This window comes from Acanthopagrus latus, chromosome 7 (genome assembly GCF_904848185.1).
Source record: "Acanthopagrus latus isolate v.2019 chromosome 7, fAcaLat1.1, whole genome shotgun sequence".
NCBI lineage: Eukaryota > Metazoa > Chordata > Actinopteri > Spariformes > Sparidae > Acanthopagrus > Acanthopagrus latus.
In genome coordinates, this window is record NC_051045.1 from 31,101,571 (window position 1) to 31,116,093 (window position 14,523).

Sequence of the window (14,523 nt, forward strand, 5' to 3'; positions counted from 1 at the left end):
GAAAGATATAGAAGCAACTTCATAACAGAAATATTGTTTACTAAATAAAAGACTCCAGTAAGTCCTGTCAGAAGAGGACTCCAAATCTCTAGACGGAGTGCTGATGCAGCCTCGACTGACAGGCACATTCATACTGCAGCAGGATAATGAGCCCAAAGACACCTCAAAGCTTTGACACAACTACTGAAGACCAAAGAAGACCAAGGTGTCCTTACTGTCATGGACTGTCCTCCCTAGTCTCCTGACCTCAATCCTGTTCAACATTTATGGGGCCACTTGAAAACTGAGAAAGCTAAGCACTCTGTGACATCACAAGCAGCACTCTGTGACATCACAAGCAGCACTCTGTGACATCACAAGCAGCACTCTGTGACATCACAAGAAACTTTGTGGAAAACTGTCAAATCATCCTGGGATAAGGTGAGTCAGCAGGTTTTACACTGACTTGTGGAGTCCATGCCATCTCGAGTGCATTGCTGTCATTAAAGCTAAAGGAGGATGAGACCCTAAGGTATCCATGAATATTTTTCAAGGATTCAAAACCTTAAACTTAAACTTTAAAAACTGTTAAACCGATAGGATCATTTGTAATGACAAAATTGCATTACATTCTCATCTTACTGGTTCTCTGCCAATACCTCAGTGGTCGTCACAATTGTGGAGAACATTCAGGGTAAGCCACAGCGCATGTGAACATTAACATATCAAGTAAAACGCAGCATCCCGCAACTTACAAAGTGAGTAAGAATGTTGTACAAACCATTTCTATCAATAACAGAAATGCCTCTTTGTGATGTGCTCTTCAGCACCACAACTTTAAAATGATAATGAGGTTGAACCAACTCATCGAAACAAAACTGAACATTAGAACCTTGATGAACTGAGGATTTATTACAGAGCTGTTGCATCACTGTGCATTAGCTTCTGCTGTGACCTAATAAACTGAGAATATAGTTCATCATGTGAAAATAGATGCATGTACATTTACCTTTGAGAAGGGCGATGGAGAGCTGATCCGTGTTCAAGATGCTGACATATTTCCCCAGGTATGTGTTTAGCACCCAGGCAACAAGGCCTTCCAACATCCTGGTGGCTCAGGGATGGTGAGAGCTACTCCAAGATGTGGGAGGATATTGTGAAGATGAAATCACTGCCCTCTTGATTGTAGCCCTCACAGGGGAGGTATTCAATGTCTAACAAACACAAGACACACATTTTTTTCATCAAATTAAACAGAGTGGAGTAAAGTAGAGTTTCATTGAGGTCATTCAATTCTGTCCTCATTTGGTTAAATCATTCAGTTCTCCTGAAGATCAAGGGCAAGGATGTGCCTGCAACCAACAGACACCTGACTACAAATACTGGCTGTGAATATGGCGTGTATTGTTTAAAGTAACATTATGTAAAAATTGTCATTTTGTGTGATTTGGCAACCCCCACAGTTTCTGAGTGTAACACTACAAATCCCAGGTCAGATGTAACATAGGTGCTAACTGCAAACAAACTGATGACATTATAACAATGTTGTGTGTTGAAAACGTGTATGTTAAAGTTAATATGTATGTAACACTATTACCCTCCCCTCTCACTGAAGTAAGAGCAGAAACGAGTGACAGAGACACCATTCACCCTGTTACAACACACTGTGCCATCAATTCATATTTTTCAGTCACGTGACCTGCGTGCTGACCTGGACGACAACATTGTAGACCAAGACCGCGACTCATACCAGACTTCCCGTAGACACATGGCAAAAACCAGAACATTTCCCCTCACAGTTATTTAGATCACCTGTCAACCACAGAAAAGAAAGATATGGACATAGACTTCAAGTGTTGAAAGCTTATAGAAGTGCAGACAGATGCCTCTATACACGACACCATGTCAAAATGATTAAAAACAGATCTGACTCATGGCTAAAAATATGATAGTTAATAAAAAGTATATACTTGTTAGCTGGAAATATCTGTGTATTTGGACGGCTGCCATTGTTTGCCCTCTCCAGGGACAGAGGTACGTTTTATGGCACAAAACCACATTCTCGTCCTCTCTGGACGAAATTCTGTAGAAGCACAGCCCGGGCTTGTCTCCTCGTCTGTTAGTGCATCTGATAGCACGACAACTATCCGGAAATTTGGCAAAACGAAACTGGTTCCAAACCAAATGCATCACTTGCTTCCTATGCTGGCGGGCAGCAGGGAGTCATCTTTTGCCCTCCAAGAGGGCACTTCCCTGGGAGTGCGACACCACATGAAAACTATGAATATAACTGCAGCTGCTGGTTTCAGGTGAAAACGTTAAATCTTGTTGCTTTAATCAAGCATGATTCCATATGACTCTAAATGTGTTTTTTAGAGCATACAAGACATAAATCTCAGTAAGACTTCTAGTTTACACTGGTCATTACAACCTTTAAGTAAAATTGGCACTGGGAATACTTCATTTCTGTGCCAGTGTCCTAATAGGGTCATTCCATACTAACTCACCTGGTTAATGTAAAATCTTGTATTGTACATTTGAATAAGTAAGAATAAAAGAAACAAAGACCCTGACACTTTCAAAAATGTATCTGTCCACTAGTTTTTACTTCCTTGCCATCAAATGTCTGCGTAGTGTCTGAACAGTTCTGTCTGCTTTTAGATTTAGAAGTTATTTGGCCCTGCATAAAAATGAGTAACAGATATTTTGACTATAGATATTCCCAAGAATAACTATTCTATTATCTTCAAACTTTTTGATGGTAGTGTTAGTATTCATTGGAGATATATCATGTATTTTGTCAAAACATTATCTCAAATTTTAATTAGCAAACAACTCTGCCACACCAGACTGGAAAAGTGAAGCGAGGTCGGGCTGTCATTGACAGCTAGCTAACTTAACAGTTACTTACAGAATGAAAGGAGTGGCCGGGTCTAATCTCACGGGCCGTGGCTTACCCAGGCTGCATGCACTTATCCCACATTGGCAGGGTTACAGTAACTTTAACATATTCAACTTAAGTTCGTTAGCTGTTGGCAAAGCAGCATCTTAACATGACCTGACAACAGCTACCGTGAACTCAGCGTTATACCCTCAACAATGTTACTGACCCACAGCAAAAGATAACAGCGGTAACTATTCATCGAATCATCGCGCCAGCTTTGTAAAGTCCATGTCGGTGCCAGCCTAATACTGCTGTCAGTAGGTGGTCATGTCTCTTCCAAACCACTAAGGACAGGACTTCAGGGACAGTTAGCATTACTTACGCTGCGTAACAACCGTCGGCCACCTGGCTGACAATAGCTGAACTAGGAAAAAGTAAAACATGACAACAGACGGACTAAAACGCAGACAGGACAAAACTCGGCGTGGTGTCGGTAACTGATAGGGCAAGGTTGTGATCAAACTTAGCTAGCCACTTAGCTAAACCTGGCATGCGAAGGTTGAGTGCTCTTAGGCTCACACAGACAGTTGGTAGTACATCGGACTCAAAGGCAATACTGACCGTGCTCGTTTTCATGGAAAACACAGATAATTCTCCCAGAATAAAAGGGTGATTGTTGTATCTCAAGTCTTCAGAACTGCGTCTCGCTGCATCATAAATAAAGACACTTCCGAATAGCCATTCGTGCTAATAGCGTGAACTTCCAATACATACTTCCTGTCACGTGACGAAAACAAACCATTCCTCTCGTGTTGCGTTGACACAAAACGGGGAAACGCGTAATTTGACATCGAAATCAGAGTTAACAAGTTTATCTATTATTATTTTTCCCCACGTTGTATTGGCGCATAGCACTGTACGAACTGAAAACATTGCTATGTAATCTGATAATGTCAATATGTGTGATATTCCAAAAGTAATGTTGCGGAGTTTTCCTATTGACATAATTATGCAAGGGCCATAACAACCTTGCTTTAAGCTGAGAGCCGTGAGAGTATTTCGCTGATGTATTAATCATATTGTGAAAAGTTGTGTGAATAGTACCCCCAATTTGTAATTTATCGTCTGAAGGGTCCTGCTTTTGTACACGGACAAGCGCGGAACAAAACAGGGAGACCGTAAACGCAACATAAGCACTTGAGGCATGTAAAACCTAGGATGTCGTTTGGTCCGCAGGGAGGCGCTGTTGAACCGAGCCCTGCTGGAAACAGAGTGTTTTTCTGTAAACTTGATATAGAACAAGAAAAACCGACAAAACAAGAGTCGAACAAGTAGAGACCCAGCCCAAACAGCGTTCGAGGAGATAATGATACAGCAACACAAATAGCAGGCAACTCAAATGACTTCATCCTGCGAATCAAGAAAGAATACATTTTTATAAAACAAAATGAATATGAAAAATTTGACAAACATTTGAAAAGACAAATATCACAAAAGAGCAAGGAAATCTAGAAAGGCAAGGACGGAGGTAGAACGTTTCTGAGCAGTTCTATAATTAAAACAAATTTAAGTCAGCATAAATGTCACATGAAAACGGAAAAGGAGGGAGTGCTTGTCATTCCACTTATCTGATATTAACCCCAAATGATCACATGATTAACAAGTCATTATGTTTAGTAGTGGCACACTGACTCATTTCTGACATTTCACTCTCTGATTAGCCCTACTTGAAAACTGAGAGTTGTGTCAGGACTGGCAACAAATTGAATAGAATATGGGTCTCTGTGATTCCTCCGCGGTGACATCATGAGGAGTGTCTGTCTCTTTATTGTAGTCATCTGAGAAGTGTCTCGAATCTGTAGCCCCATTTACACCGCCCTCTGACAAATCCTGCGCCAATTTTCAAAAGTCTCAGATGTAGTGAGGGGTGAGGTTTCGCTGCAGCTCTGATGCGTCTCCGGAGTTGGTATCAGAGGCGCAGCACTGGTGAACCGAACCTGTGTGAACTGATAAGCTGGTGGTACGGAGCGGGAGCGTGTGGATCTGATGGTGCTCACAGGGTGGGACTACACAGATCCTTCACTCAACAAAATAAAGAGAAATGTCCCAAATAACAACATTACATGACGAAACAACAGTATCATAGTAACTGTAACTGTCTTTGGCAACTTATGAGCAAAAAAGTTCCGCAGATTTATGTGGAGAAGTGTCTGTCATCCTGTCTGTCCTACCTTCTCTTCACACCACTTGTCACATTTCTGCCCAAAATACAGGATCTGCAACATTTCTAGTGAGCTTAGGAGATCACCTGTTGGGGAGATCTCTGCCACTAGGGGGGCCCTTTCACTAGAAGAGGCTTCACCCCCCACCCACCAGCCGGGAAAAGGGGGACAAGAGTAAATCCCCGAACAAGTTGCAAGACCAAGTTTCGTTCCAACCCTACTTGTTATTTTAGCTTAGCGGTTGCTAGTATACCACTGATAGTGTTCTGTGACATATGAAGGATCCAGTTAAAAGAGGAAAGGTGTTGACAAAATTTATAATGGAGGAGAGGCGCATTATCTTCCCACAAGAAACTCATCTATCAACACAAGGATATGAAAAACTGAAGACATATGCATTCAATAATACATTCTATAGTTATTTTAAGCAAAGTTATAGGAGAGGGTTGGCTACACTAATTAGAACATTTGAAATAAACAGAAATTTATGCGAGAGAGGGGAGTGTCAGAATAGTTGAGATCCATTTACTCCTGTCGAACAGAAATACCAGCATGTACACATGCATGCACTCAGACACCCAGACACACACACTAACACACACACACACACACACACAAACATCCAGACCGTTGTCAGACAAGGTGAGACTCATACACTCCTGCCAGACACAAATACAAGAAATGGACATTATACATAAATGAAATGAAAATGAAATGATTCTGAAATATATCAAAGCTGCATTGTGTTTGCCATAATTACAGTAAAAAAAATGTTTAACAAGATAAGCACAATAAGAATTAAGTATTACATTTGCTATGAGTGAGAAATTTGGGTTGGAAATTTAATGAACACCAGTAAAGAAACAGTGTTAAGCGAGGGCCAAGAGAAAGTGTTGAAGAACTGGGGCCTCATTTATAAAACTGTGCGTAGGATTGACGTCAAAAGGTTGCGTATGCACAAAACACAGAAAGTGCATGTCCTACGCCGATTTCCCTTTCTAAACCAAAATCCCATCTAAACGTGGCGCACCTGTGTGTGAGTCATACCACTCCCATAGTTGCATATAAATATCCAGAGAAACGACCCTAATTAATAATGATTCATGACTGAAAGCATGGCAAAGGTAGAGAGAGAGGCGAAGAAGCAGAATTTCACTCAGTGTGAGGTGAAAGTTCTTGTCGGGGAGGTGGAGATGAGGAAGGCTGTTTTATTTGGTGGACATGGTGTTGGGGGTCACCAATGCTAAAAAGGCTTTAGAGTGGCAGCATGTGGCGGACAGTGTCAATGCTGTTGCCTCAGAAGGTCGGAGTGTGGCTGAAGTAAAAAAAAAAGTGGTCAGATATAAAAGTAGACGCAAAAAAGTGCCTGGCACCACACAGGCAGAACGTCCGTGCCACAGGCGGGGGAACGGGGCCACCTGGAATCCCTCCTGAGTGAGGATGGAGGTGGAGGGGGACACCGATGCCAACCCACAAGGAGCAGAAGACCCCGGTATGTAATGTGTATTACCATATTTGAAATTAGTGTAAACCATATGCATTCAAGTTGTGTACATTTATGTACAGAAATAATTGAGACTCCGTTCACAAAAAAAGTGACTTTATTCAAAAAATGTCTTTTACTTGCTGCGGGTCCATGTGAGGTCAGCAGTGCTGCAGCTGAGCCATGTGCACCCAGCATCTCCACTGCACCTCGTGCATCCAGCCCTCCGGCCGTGTCCTCACAAATGCAGTCCTGCAGATGCAGTGAGACACAATCACTGCAATAAACAATGTTGCCAAGGACCTGCGGGAGATAAAAAATGTCCTTTCCGAGCAAAACGCCACCATGAAAGAATTCATATATAAAATATAACCACAAGCAGTAATCTGCAGGTTCTAACCTTCTAACCTTCTTTCGCCCCAAATCGGCCACCCTGACCCTCATCCCCCGCAGTTGATGACATCGGCCGCCGTGTTCCCCAAAGATCTGTGCAACACATACCCATGATAAGCCCCAGATTTCTCCAAATTGTTTTTTCAGCTACATGCTAATGGCAATTATAGCGCCCCCTATATGTTGAGCTCAACATGCGTTGGTAGGCAGATTCCCAGTCCTGTTGTCAGCCTACCCCCCAGGTTTTGTGATGATAGGACAAAGGGTGTGGGAGTTATGGCCAATAATTTCTAGGCCCATTGCAAAAATACATGGGTCCCTGGCAGCCATGTTTTTTGATCTGGCTCATTTATAGTAGAAATTTGTCTTTTCATCCCCCAAAGCCGTATAGCATATTGGGTGTTGATAGAGTCAATCTTTCAAAAGTTCTATTCATTTAACTGTTTTTCACATTGTGCTAATTAGCAAAAAATTGTAACAGGCGGAGCTTTATGGTCCTGGAGGCTTTTTTGTAGAGCACATGGAGCTGGACTTGGGTGTCAAATTTCAAGTCAATCAGACTTAGGGTGTGAGGGGCATGGCCTTCCCAAAAACGCTTTTTCAAGCCTTAGTTACAGCGCCACCATGTGGCTGACTGGGCTCATATTTTAATAAAAGTTGATGCACATCATTTCCAATCATTGGGCCAAGTTTCAAGATTCTGGCCCATTCCAGCTCACGGGAATTTGAGCTCAAGCGGCAGACAACAAATAATAATTATACTAATAATAATGACAATAATAAATATAGCCGCAAGGTTATAACCTCTTAACCCTAACCCTTCGGGTTTAGAACCCTAATAATAATAATAAACCGGCACAATTTTAGAAGGGTTCTACCGCTTCGGGGTTAGAACCCTAACCCCTAACCCTGGATGTTGACCTGTAACCTTGAACCTGACCTTGACACCTGACCTTAACCTCACTTAAATACTATGACTAATCCCGACCTTGACTTTGACCGTTGACCTTAAACCTGACCTTGACCCCTGACCTCGGCCACTGCATTGAACTCTGGAGCCTAGCTGTGGCAACTTTAATCTAAATGCATGGTTCCAATAGATCTTGAAGAACAAAGGATTAAAAAACAACCAATTCATATGTACCTTTAAATTGCCAATTCAATTAAAAATACCCTAAAATCTAATTCGAAACACCAATTCATAGCTCCCTTAAAACTGAACATGAGTTAACAAACCCTAATGACAACAAACATTCAGATCATAGTAGCTTTAAAATTTAAACATTAGGAAGACACACTATGAAAAAAAAACATGCAATTCATAGCACCTTTAAAAATGAAATGTTGGGAAAACATACCTTTAAAACCATTTACCTCATAGAACCTTTAAATATCAATAAAACACACCTTTAAAACATAAAAAAAACACAGCTCACTTTTGCTCTGACTGTCAGTAGAGACACAGCTCTGAAGACCAGTGACTTTTTTAGTTGAACATGTGCCAGTCCTGAAGAAGATCAGAATACTGATCGAAACGTCGTCTGTTGGCACACGCTTGAGTTTGATTCCTTTTCCAAAAATAAAGTTATTTGTTTTCCTTGATTTGTTTACTTCTTTATTTCTTTCATTTCCATTCATACAGTGTGACATGAGCACACAACTTTTTTCATTGATAGATATATATACTCTATTAAAAACAATATTATATATAAAACCCTATAATTACATAGATACACCATTTAAGAATCATTTCATATACTGTTGCACAAGCACAGATATTTCATTAATATATACACCTTATTAAAAACAACTTTAAATATAACACCCTATAATCAAATAAATACACTGTAAAAACACTGATTTATGGAGAACGGCTGGAAAGAGGTGCACTACGGCCGGAGGCGCCAGTGTAACCATCAACCAGGTTGGGATCGTGTGAAAGAGGCGTCACGGGGGAAGGACCGTGTTCCTCCCGTGCTGTTTCCTGCGCGGGCTCAGTTCCCCAACCCTAACTTGCGGCGGCCAGCGCCATGCCTCTGTCCCTCTACCCAAACTATGGTGTCGTTGGTCAACATAGGGAGAGATTCTGAGTAATTTATTACTTCACCTAACCCTTACATCCTGGCCTGGCCATGTTTACTGACCTAAACCACTTGGGGAATGTGCCTGAACCCAACTGCTCACACTTTGGCAAATGTCACTCAAAAGTTGGACAATTTCAATCTTTTTTATAGGTATCGATAGACTTCAAATGGCCTGAAAGTGCTCCTAGACACTTTCTGGAAGATGGATTTGGAGTCTGACACTGAATGGGAAACTTCAAATCACAATAACTGCGGTGATAGAGACACCATTCCAACTGCTTTGGAAAGCTAGTGGCAACATTTTCGGGGGTAGCCACAGTCTTGTTCACTGGACCAGATGGGAACATTAATGACCGGCAGGTCATTGTTTTTTCACCAACTTCCTCAACTCCAATCCAAAAACTAACACCACCAGCATGCTCAGCACCCTTAAAAATATATAGAAACATGTCTTTTGGAGAGCTCACAACGCAGGAACACTAAAGACCGGCCACGTCTGTGGTGGCACTCATCCCCATTTCCCCCTCCGTCAACAAAATTAGGCTGAACATCTTACACGACAAGAATCACACTTGAATGATATCAGAGTTGGTGTTTGTGGAAGCTTCGAATTATATATATATATATACACACACCATAAATTCAAAGGCATTGCCATATCGCCCTGTTGGGATAGGCATTAATCCCGTAGTTGCAATTTAATGGTTCGTTACAGCAAACTCCAACATCGTTTAGATTTCATCTTGTCATTTTTCAATCACAATCTCCACATTTTCTGTTGCTTGTTGTCACCCTCTGATTCATTACCTCATATCATTTACTCTGCATTTATTTAGTTAATAAATATATTTAACCTCATGTCATTGTCTGTGCAGGTTTAATTTAAAGTGGGTAACAGATGGGATTGTGGAAAGAATTCACTGCTTCAGAATAGGAGATCAAATATAAATTTTGAAATTCAACAGATTGAATTTTTCCTGTTCAAGCCAAACTTGGACAGTTAATGTTTTGACTCACTGCCTCCGACTTAGTCTCATAACAGAAACATCGGAGGTGGTGCCCTGTCTACGAGAATTATTAATCACCAGTGATTGATTATCCAATATATGTCAAAGTAGTGTCTCCTACAATAGCTTGCAGCAACACATTGAAGAAAAAAACTCATTTTTGGAGCTGTGAACTTAGTTCAAAGTTTTGAATTATGAACCATGAGCTGAACTAGTTCATTTTAAAATTTGTGAAATGAACTTTAAACTAGTTCATGTAGGAAGTGAATTTTCCCAACACTGTGTGTGTTTGCGTGTGCACGCACATTTACATGGTAAAATAAGTAAAGCAGTGGCACAACTCAGCCAGGAAATTGAGGTGTAAATGTCTGATACGTGAACATTATTTGAGCAGCAGAGTACACGTTACATTACATGATATCTGTCAGAAAATAGTGAAGAATGTTGATCACTGTTTCCCAAAGACCAAGGTGACGTCCTCAGGTGTCTGCCTTGAACCAATGTCTGTCTTACATTACATTAGCAGCAATAAGTTAATATTGATTCGTGGGTGAGTTTTTCTCTATATGCTGGCTGTAAACGTAGATTGAATTAAATATACATTTTACTGTACATTAAAAAAAACACTGGGAACTTGTGTATGTTCACTGCCTATCCCACCCTTATAAGCTTTAGATGGGTCTATTTCACACCTTGTTTTAAACAGCCAAAATGCAACTGCTTGGTTAATGGATATTTTATTAACTTAATGAATACCTAGCAATATAAGTTAGAATGAATAAAAATGTATATTAAGTTCCATTTACTTATATACATTCTATATAAATTCACTGATACCTCTTATTCTAATTCCAGAGATGCTCATCAAGGCAAGGTGGTGTTTGTCAGAGGGAAAGGTAAGTCATACAGCCTGTACTACAGCTCATTGTAAGACAATAAAAGATGTGAATGTATTCAAGTTATATACATAAATCATACTATTTGCCCCATTAAAAAATCCTGATCAGTCTAAGAGATTGAATGACTGTGTCCGCTTAACATAACTACCATCCTCATCTCTCATTTGGTGTTTTTCAAGTAGTTGAGAAATTAGTGGAAGAAAGATAAGCATAACCTATCCTGTCTCTGTCCTCACTTCCTTTGCAAAAGGGAAAATGCAGCATGAGCTCCAGAATTGCCCGGGGAGTTGCTGTGATGTATTGTGGGGTTGTTTGTTTCAACATCTTTACTGCAGGCCTTCATTAACCTGCAGGTAATACCCTTTCCCACACCCACACCCACACACCTACACACCTACACACACACACACACACACGATATGATTAATTTATTCAGTGGTGTGAAATATTTTCAATTTTATCTGAAGTTTAGTGTGTGTTGGGTAGATGGCAGATAACATGTGATTAAATATGCAATTCTTAAGTGCCTGTATTATACACAAATAAGTCTTGTGCCTTCACACTGGTGATAGCGCAGAGTCAATGAGCACATAATCTGGATGTTTATAACAAACTACAATATATGAAGCAATATTCTCATCTTTGAAGAATATACACTACATTCTTTAAAAAAAAAAAAAAAAAAATCAAATCTTCACTACATTTGTTATATGCATCTGAACACACATGAATGTCAACTTCAAAAATAACATTTGCGCAGAGACATACAACCACCTTGAGGTATTTCTAGGTATTGTATTTTATTGTGGTAGGCCATGTGAGACACACACACACAGAGTCAGGGATTGAACCATCTGATTGGACAACCACTTAACCCCCTGAGCCACAGCCGCCCCAATTCTTATTTTCATGCAGTTATATGCTAATAAAAACAGCATATGAATATTATATTCCATTTCTGTCAGGTCCCCTATATGGACTAAATATGACACACTGGACTTTAATATCAAACTTAAAGATTTTTGCATCAGCTCCCCCTAAAATACACAAAAAGTACAGTATATGATAAGGCTTATGCTTGTCTTGGAGAGATGTTATATTTGGCCTTATGTGTGTTATGTGTAACCACCTGCTTATTTCTGAATATTTATTACACTGATAACTGCTAATGATGAGAAATTTGCTTATATGTTTTGCAGACCAAGCATTGGAACAAGGTTTAAAGCAGAGAACAGGCACCAAACAGAGAGACAAGTCTACCATTAGTAAGTATCAACTGCAATATAAAAGACAAGATGTCTGTCAGGGTTGGGTTAAAAAGGGAAGACTATGGAAGGGGAAGGTGGACCCAAACACAGTACACACAGGAGGCAAAGATTAAGAGGAACGAAAAGCGAGCTTTAATAAAGCAAAAGCCGAAATGCAAAAAAAAAAAAAAAAAACCAAGGCAGACAAAACAGGACAAAAAGCAAAGTAACAACTTAAAGGGCAAGACAAAGTAGCAACAGAAAACAGCTAGACAAAGTACAAATCAAAAAAATCAAAGTTCAACTCAAACATGGAAAACACAAAACCAAGACATACCAAACTGGACTGGAACATGGACAGGAGCATGGAGGAAACAGAAAACAGAAAACAATGACCGGACCAGGAGTGAGGGGAAACACGGAGACTAAATACACAGACACTAATGACATGACGAGGAACAGGTGAGGAGAGAGGAAGAAGGAAGCCAGGTGTGATAATGAGGGGGAGGAGCACAGAGGAACAGACCAGGAGGGAACAAGACAACAGACAGAGGGAGCCAGAGGGGAGAACAAAGGAGAACTTAAAGGACACATGAGGGCAAGGAACATCAAAACATGAGACACAAGACAAGGAAAAACAAAACATAGGAAACAAGACATGATATAAAGACATGAATCAAAAACCAAAAACCAGATACAAGGACAAACACAAAACAGGAGTCATGACACAAGATACTGGTCAATGTTATCCACTACCCCTTACATTATTATGGAGAACTGTAAGTAGATCTAAATCTTTGAAAGCCTTGGCGGAAAAGTCTAAGCATTTTGCTCCAAGAGCTGGAAATACAGACAAGTCATCAGTTACAACTCACATGGGCCTCTCAACTGGCTGTCTGTTCACACGTGACTTAAGCCACACTTCTGCTGCGGTAGATTTGCAAATGTGTGTGGTGATTTGTGTGATGCTTTTTCACATTTACAATCTGATTACACACACACAGACTGAGATACAGACACAACTCTCCACACACATTTGTAAATATTTTACTCCAATAATAAAGAGCCAAAGTCACGGTCCTTCCGGTGTGCACCATGGAACCTTATTTCAGAAAAGCCTTGTATGGCAGTCAATGGTGAGAGACAAATTATTTCTTGAGCTGGTTTGAATTATGCTACACCCCAAAATAGCCAACAGCAAACTCCACGTGGTTGTTTTAATAAATGGTTTTAAAAAAATCCTACTTTTTATAGTAAGGACTTTTCAGTGGCACTTACTTTGTCCTTTTTCTCTTCCCCCACCCCCAGATTCACCCAAGAGCTGATTACTGGCAGTTTGGAGGAGGATTCTTCCTTATCTGCTGCATCTGTTGCATTGTCACTTCTGGTACAGATTAATTGAACTTCTGTTGCATGTTTTGATTTTACTTAATAGTACACTGTATATTCAGAGTTCTAAATCAAGAATATAATGCTTGTCCACAAATACTGCAAATATTATCAGAACTACAGTATACAGAGCCCCCAATGGTCAGGAGAATATCAGGAGAATATAACTAAATTGGAAAATACAAGCTAAAACACAACAGACCACAACCCCCTCAGCCCAAAAGCTCCCCACCTGTTTCAAAGGTGAAATCAAGACCTCATGATGATAGTACTGTTAACAGAAAAGATACACATATGGAGAAATAGAATTTTTAGTTGTAGTAGTCTGTAGAATAATGCTGCACGTCATTTGACTGTTTTTCCACGGTGGTTTTTAAGGCATATTAAATGTGTTTTATCATAATTTAGGAAAAATCTGTAGAATAACAGCATTTTTCTGAGGAACTCTTAGCATTGTCACTTTATTCAAAGTGTTTGAAATAATTTATGGGTCTAAAAAAATAACGGTATTTTTCTGCATAACTCTTAGCATTGTCACTTTATTCAAAGTGTTTGATTGTAATAATCAAGCAAAGTTCTGTAAAATAACGGTATTTTTCTGCAGAGCATTTAATGAAAATTTCTGTAAAAATAATGTTTCTGGACTTAATTTGTATTAGGATAATTTACTTTAATACTACGGTTTTTGTTTGGCAGCCGTAGCTGCCAGTCATTGACCGTTTTTACAGTTTTATTTTTTACAGTTTTATTTTTTACAGTGTTTGTACTGCACTGTATGATGATGTTACGCGAGTGTATCAAATAATGACTAATGGCAATAGTTGTGTGTAGTATGATTCCTTTAATAATATTGCAAGGTAATGACCATTTAGCATGATTTATTATGCCTGACCCACCTTACTATGTTTCCAGTCTCACTGTGGTCCACTCAGTACT

General features: G+C 39.9%; 1 protein-coding gene across 10 annotated transcripts in view; it reads right to left on the reverse strand.

The window, feature by feature from the left end:
* The window catches only part of vps13d (vacuolar protein sorting 13 homolog D), an 89,274-nt gene extending 85,649 nt beyond the window's left edge, over window positions 1-3,625 (reverse strand). For 9 of the 10 annotated variants that reach the window (XM_037103284.1, XM_037103283.1, XM_037103278.1 and 6 more), the window contains exons 1-2: window positions 3,485-3,625; window positions 989-1,193 (exon numbers count right to left, since the gene is read on the reverse strand). In XM_037103284.1, the coding sequence (XP_036959179.1) occupies window positions 989-1,085 (97 nt within the window). In that variant the 5' untranslated portion in view covers window positions 1,086-1,193; window positions 3,485-3,625. Of the gene's footprint in view, window positions 1-988; window positions 1,194-1,690; window positions 1,792-3,484 lie in introns of all 10 variants that reach the window. The other variant, XM_037103276.1, reaches the window with a different exon arrangement.
* Between the last annotated feature and the right edge of the window lie 10,898 nt (window positions 3,626-14,523).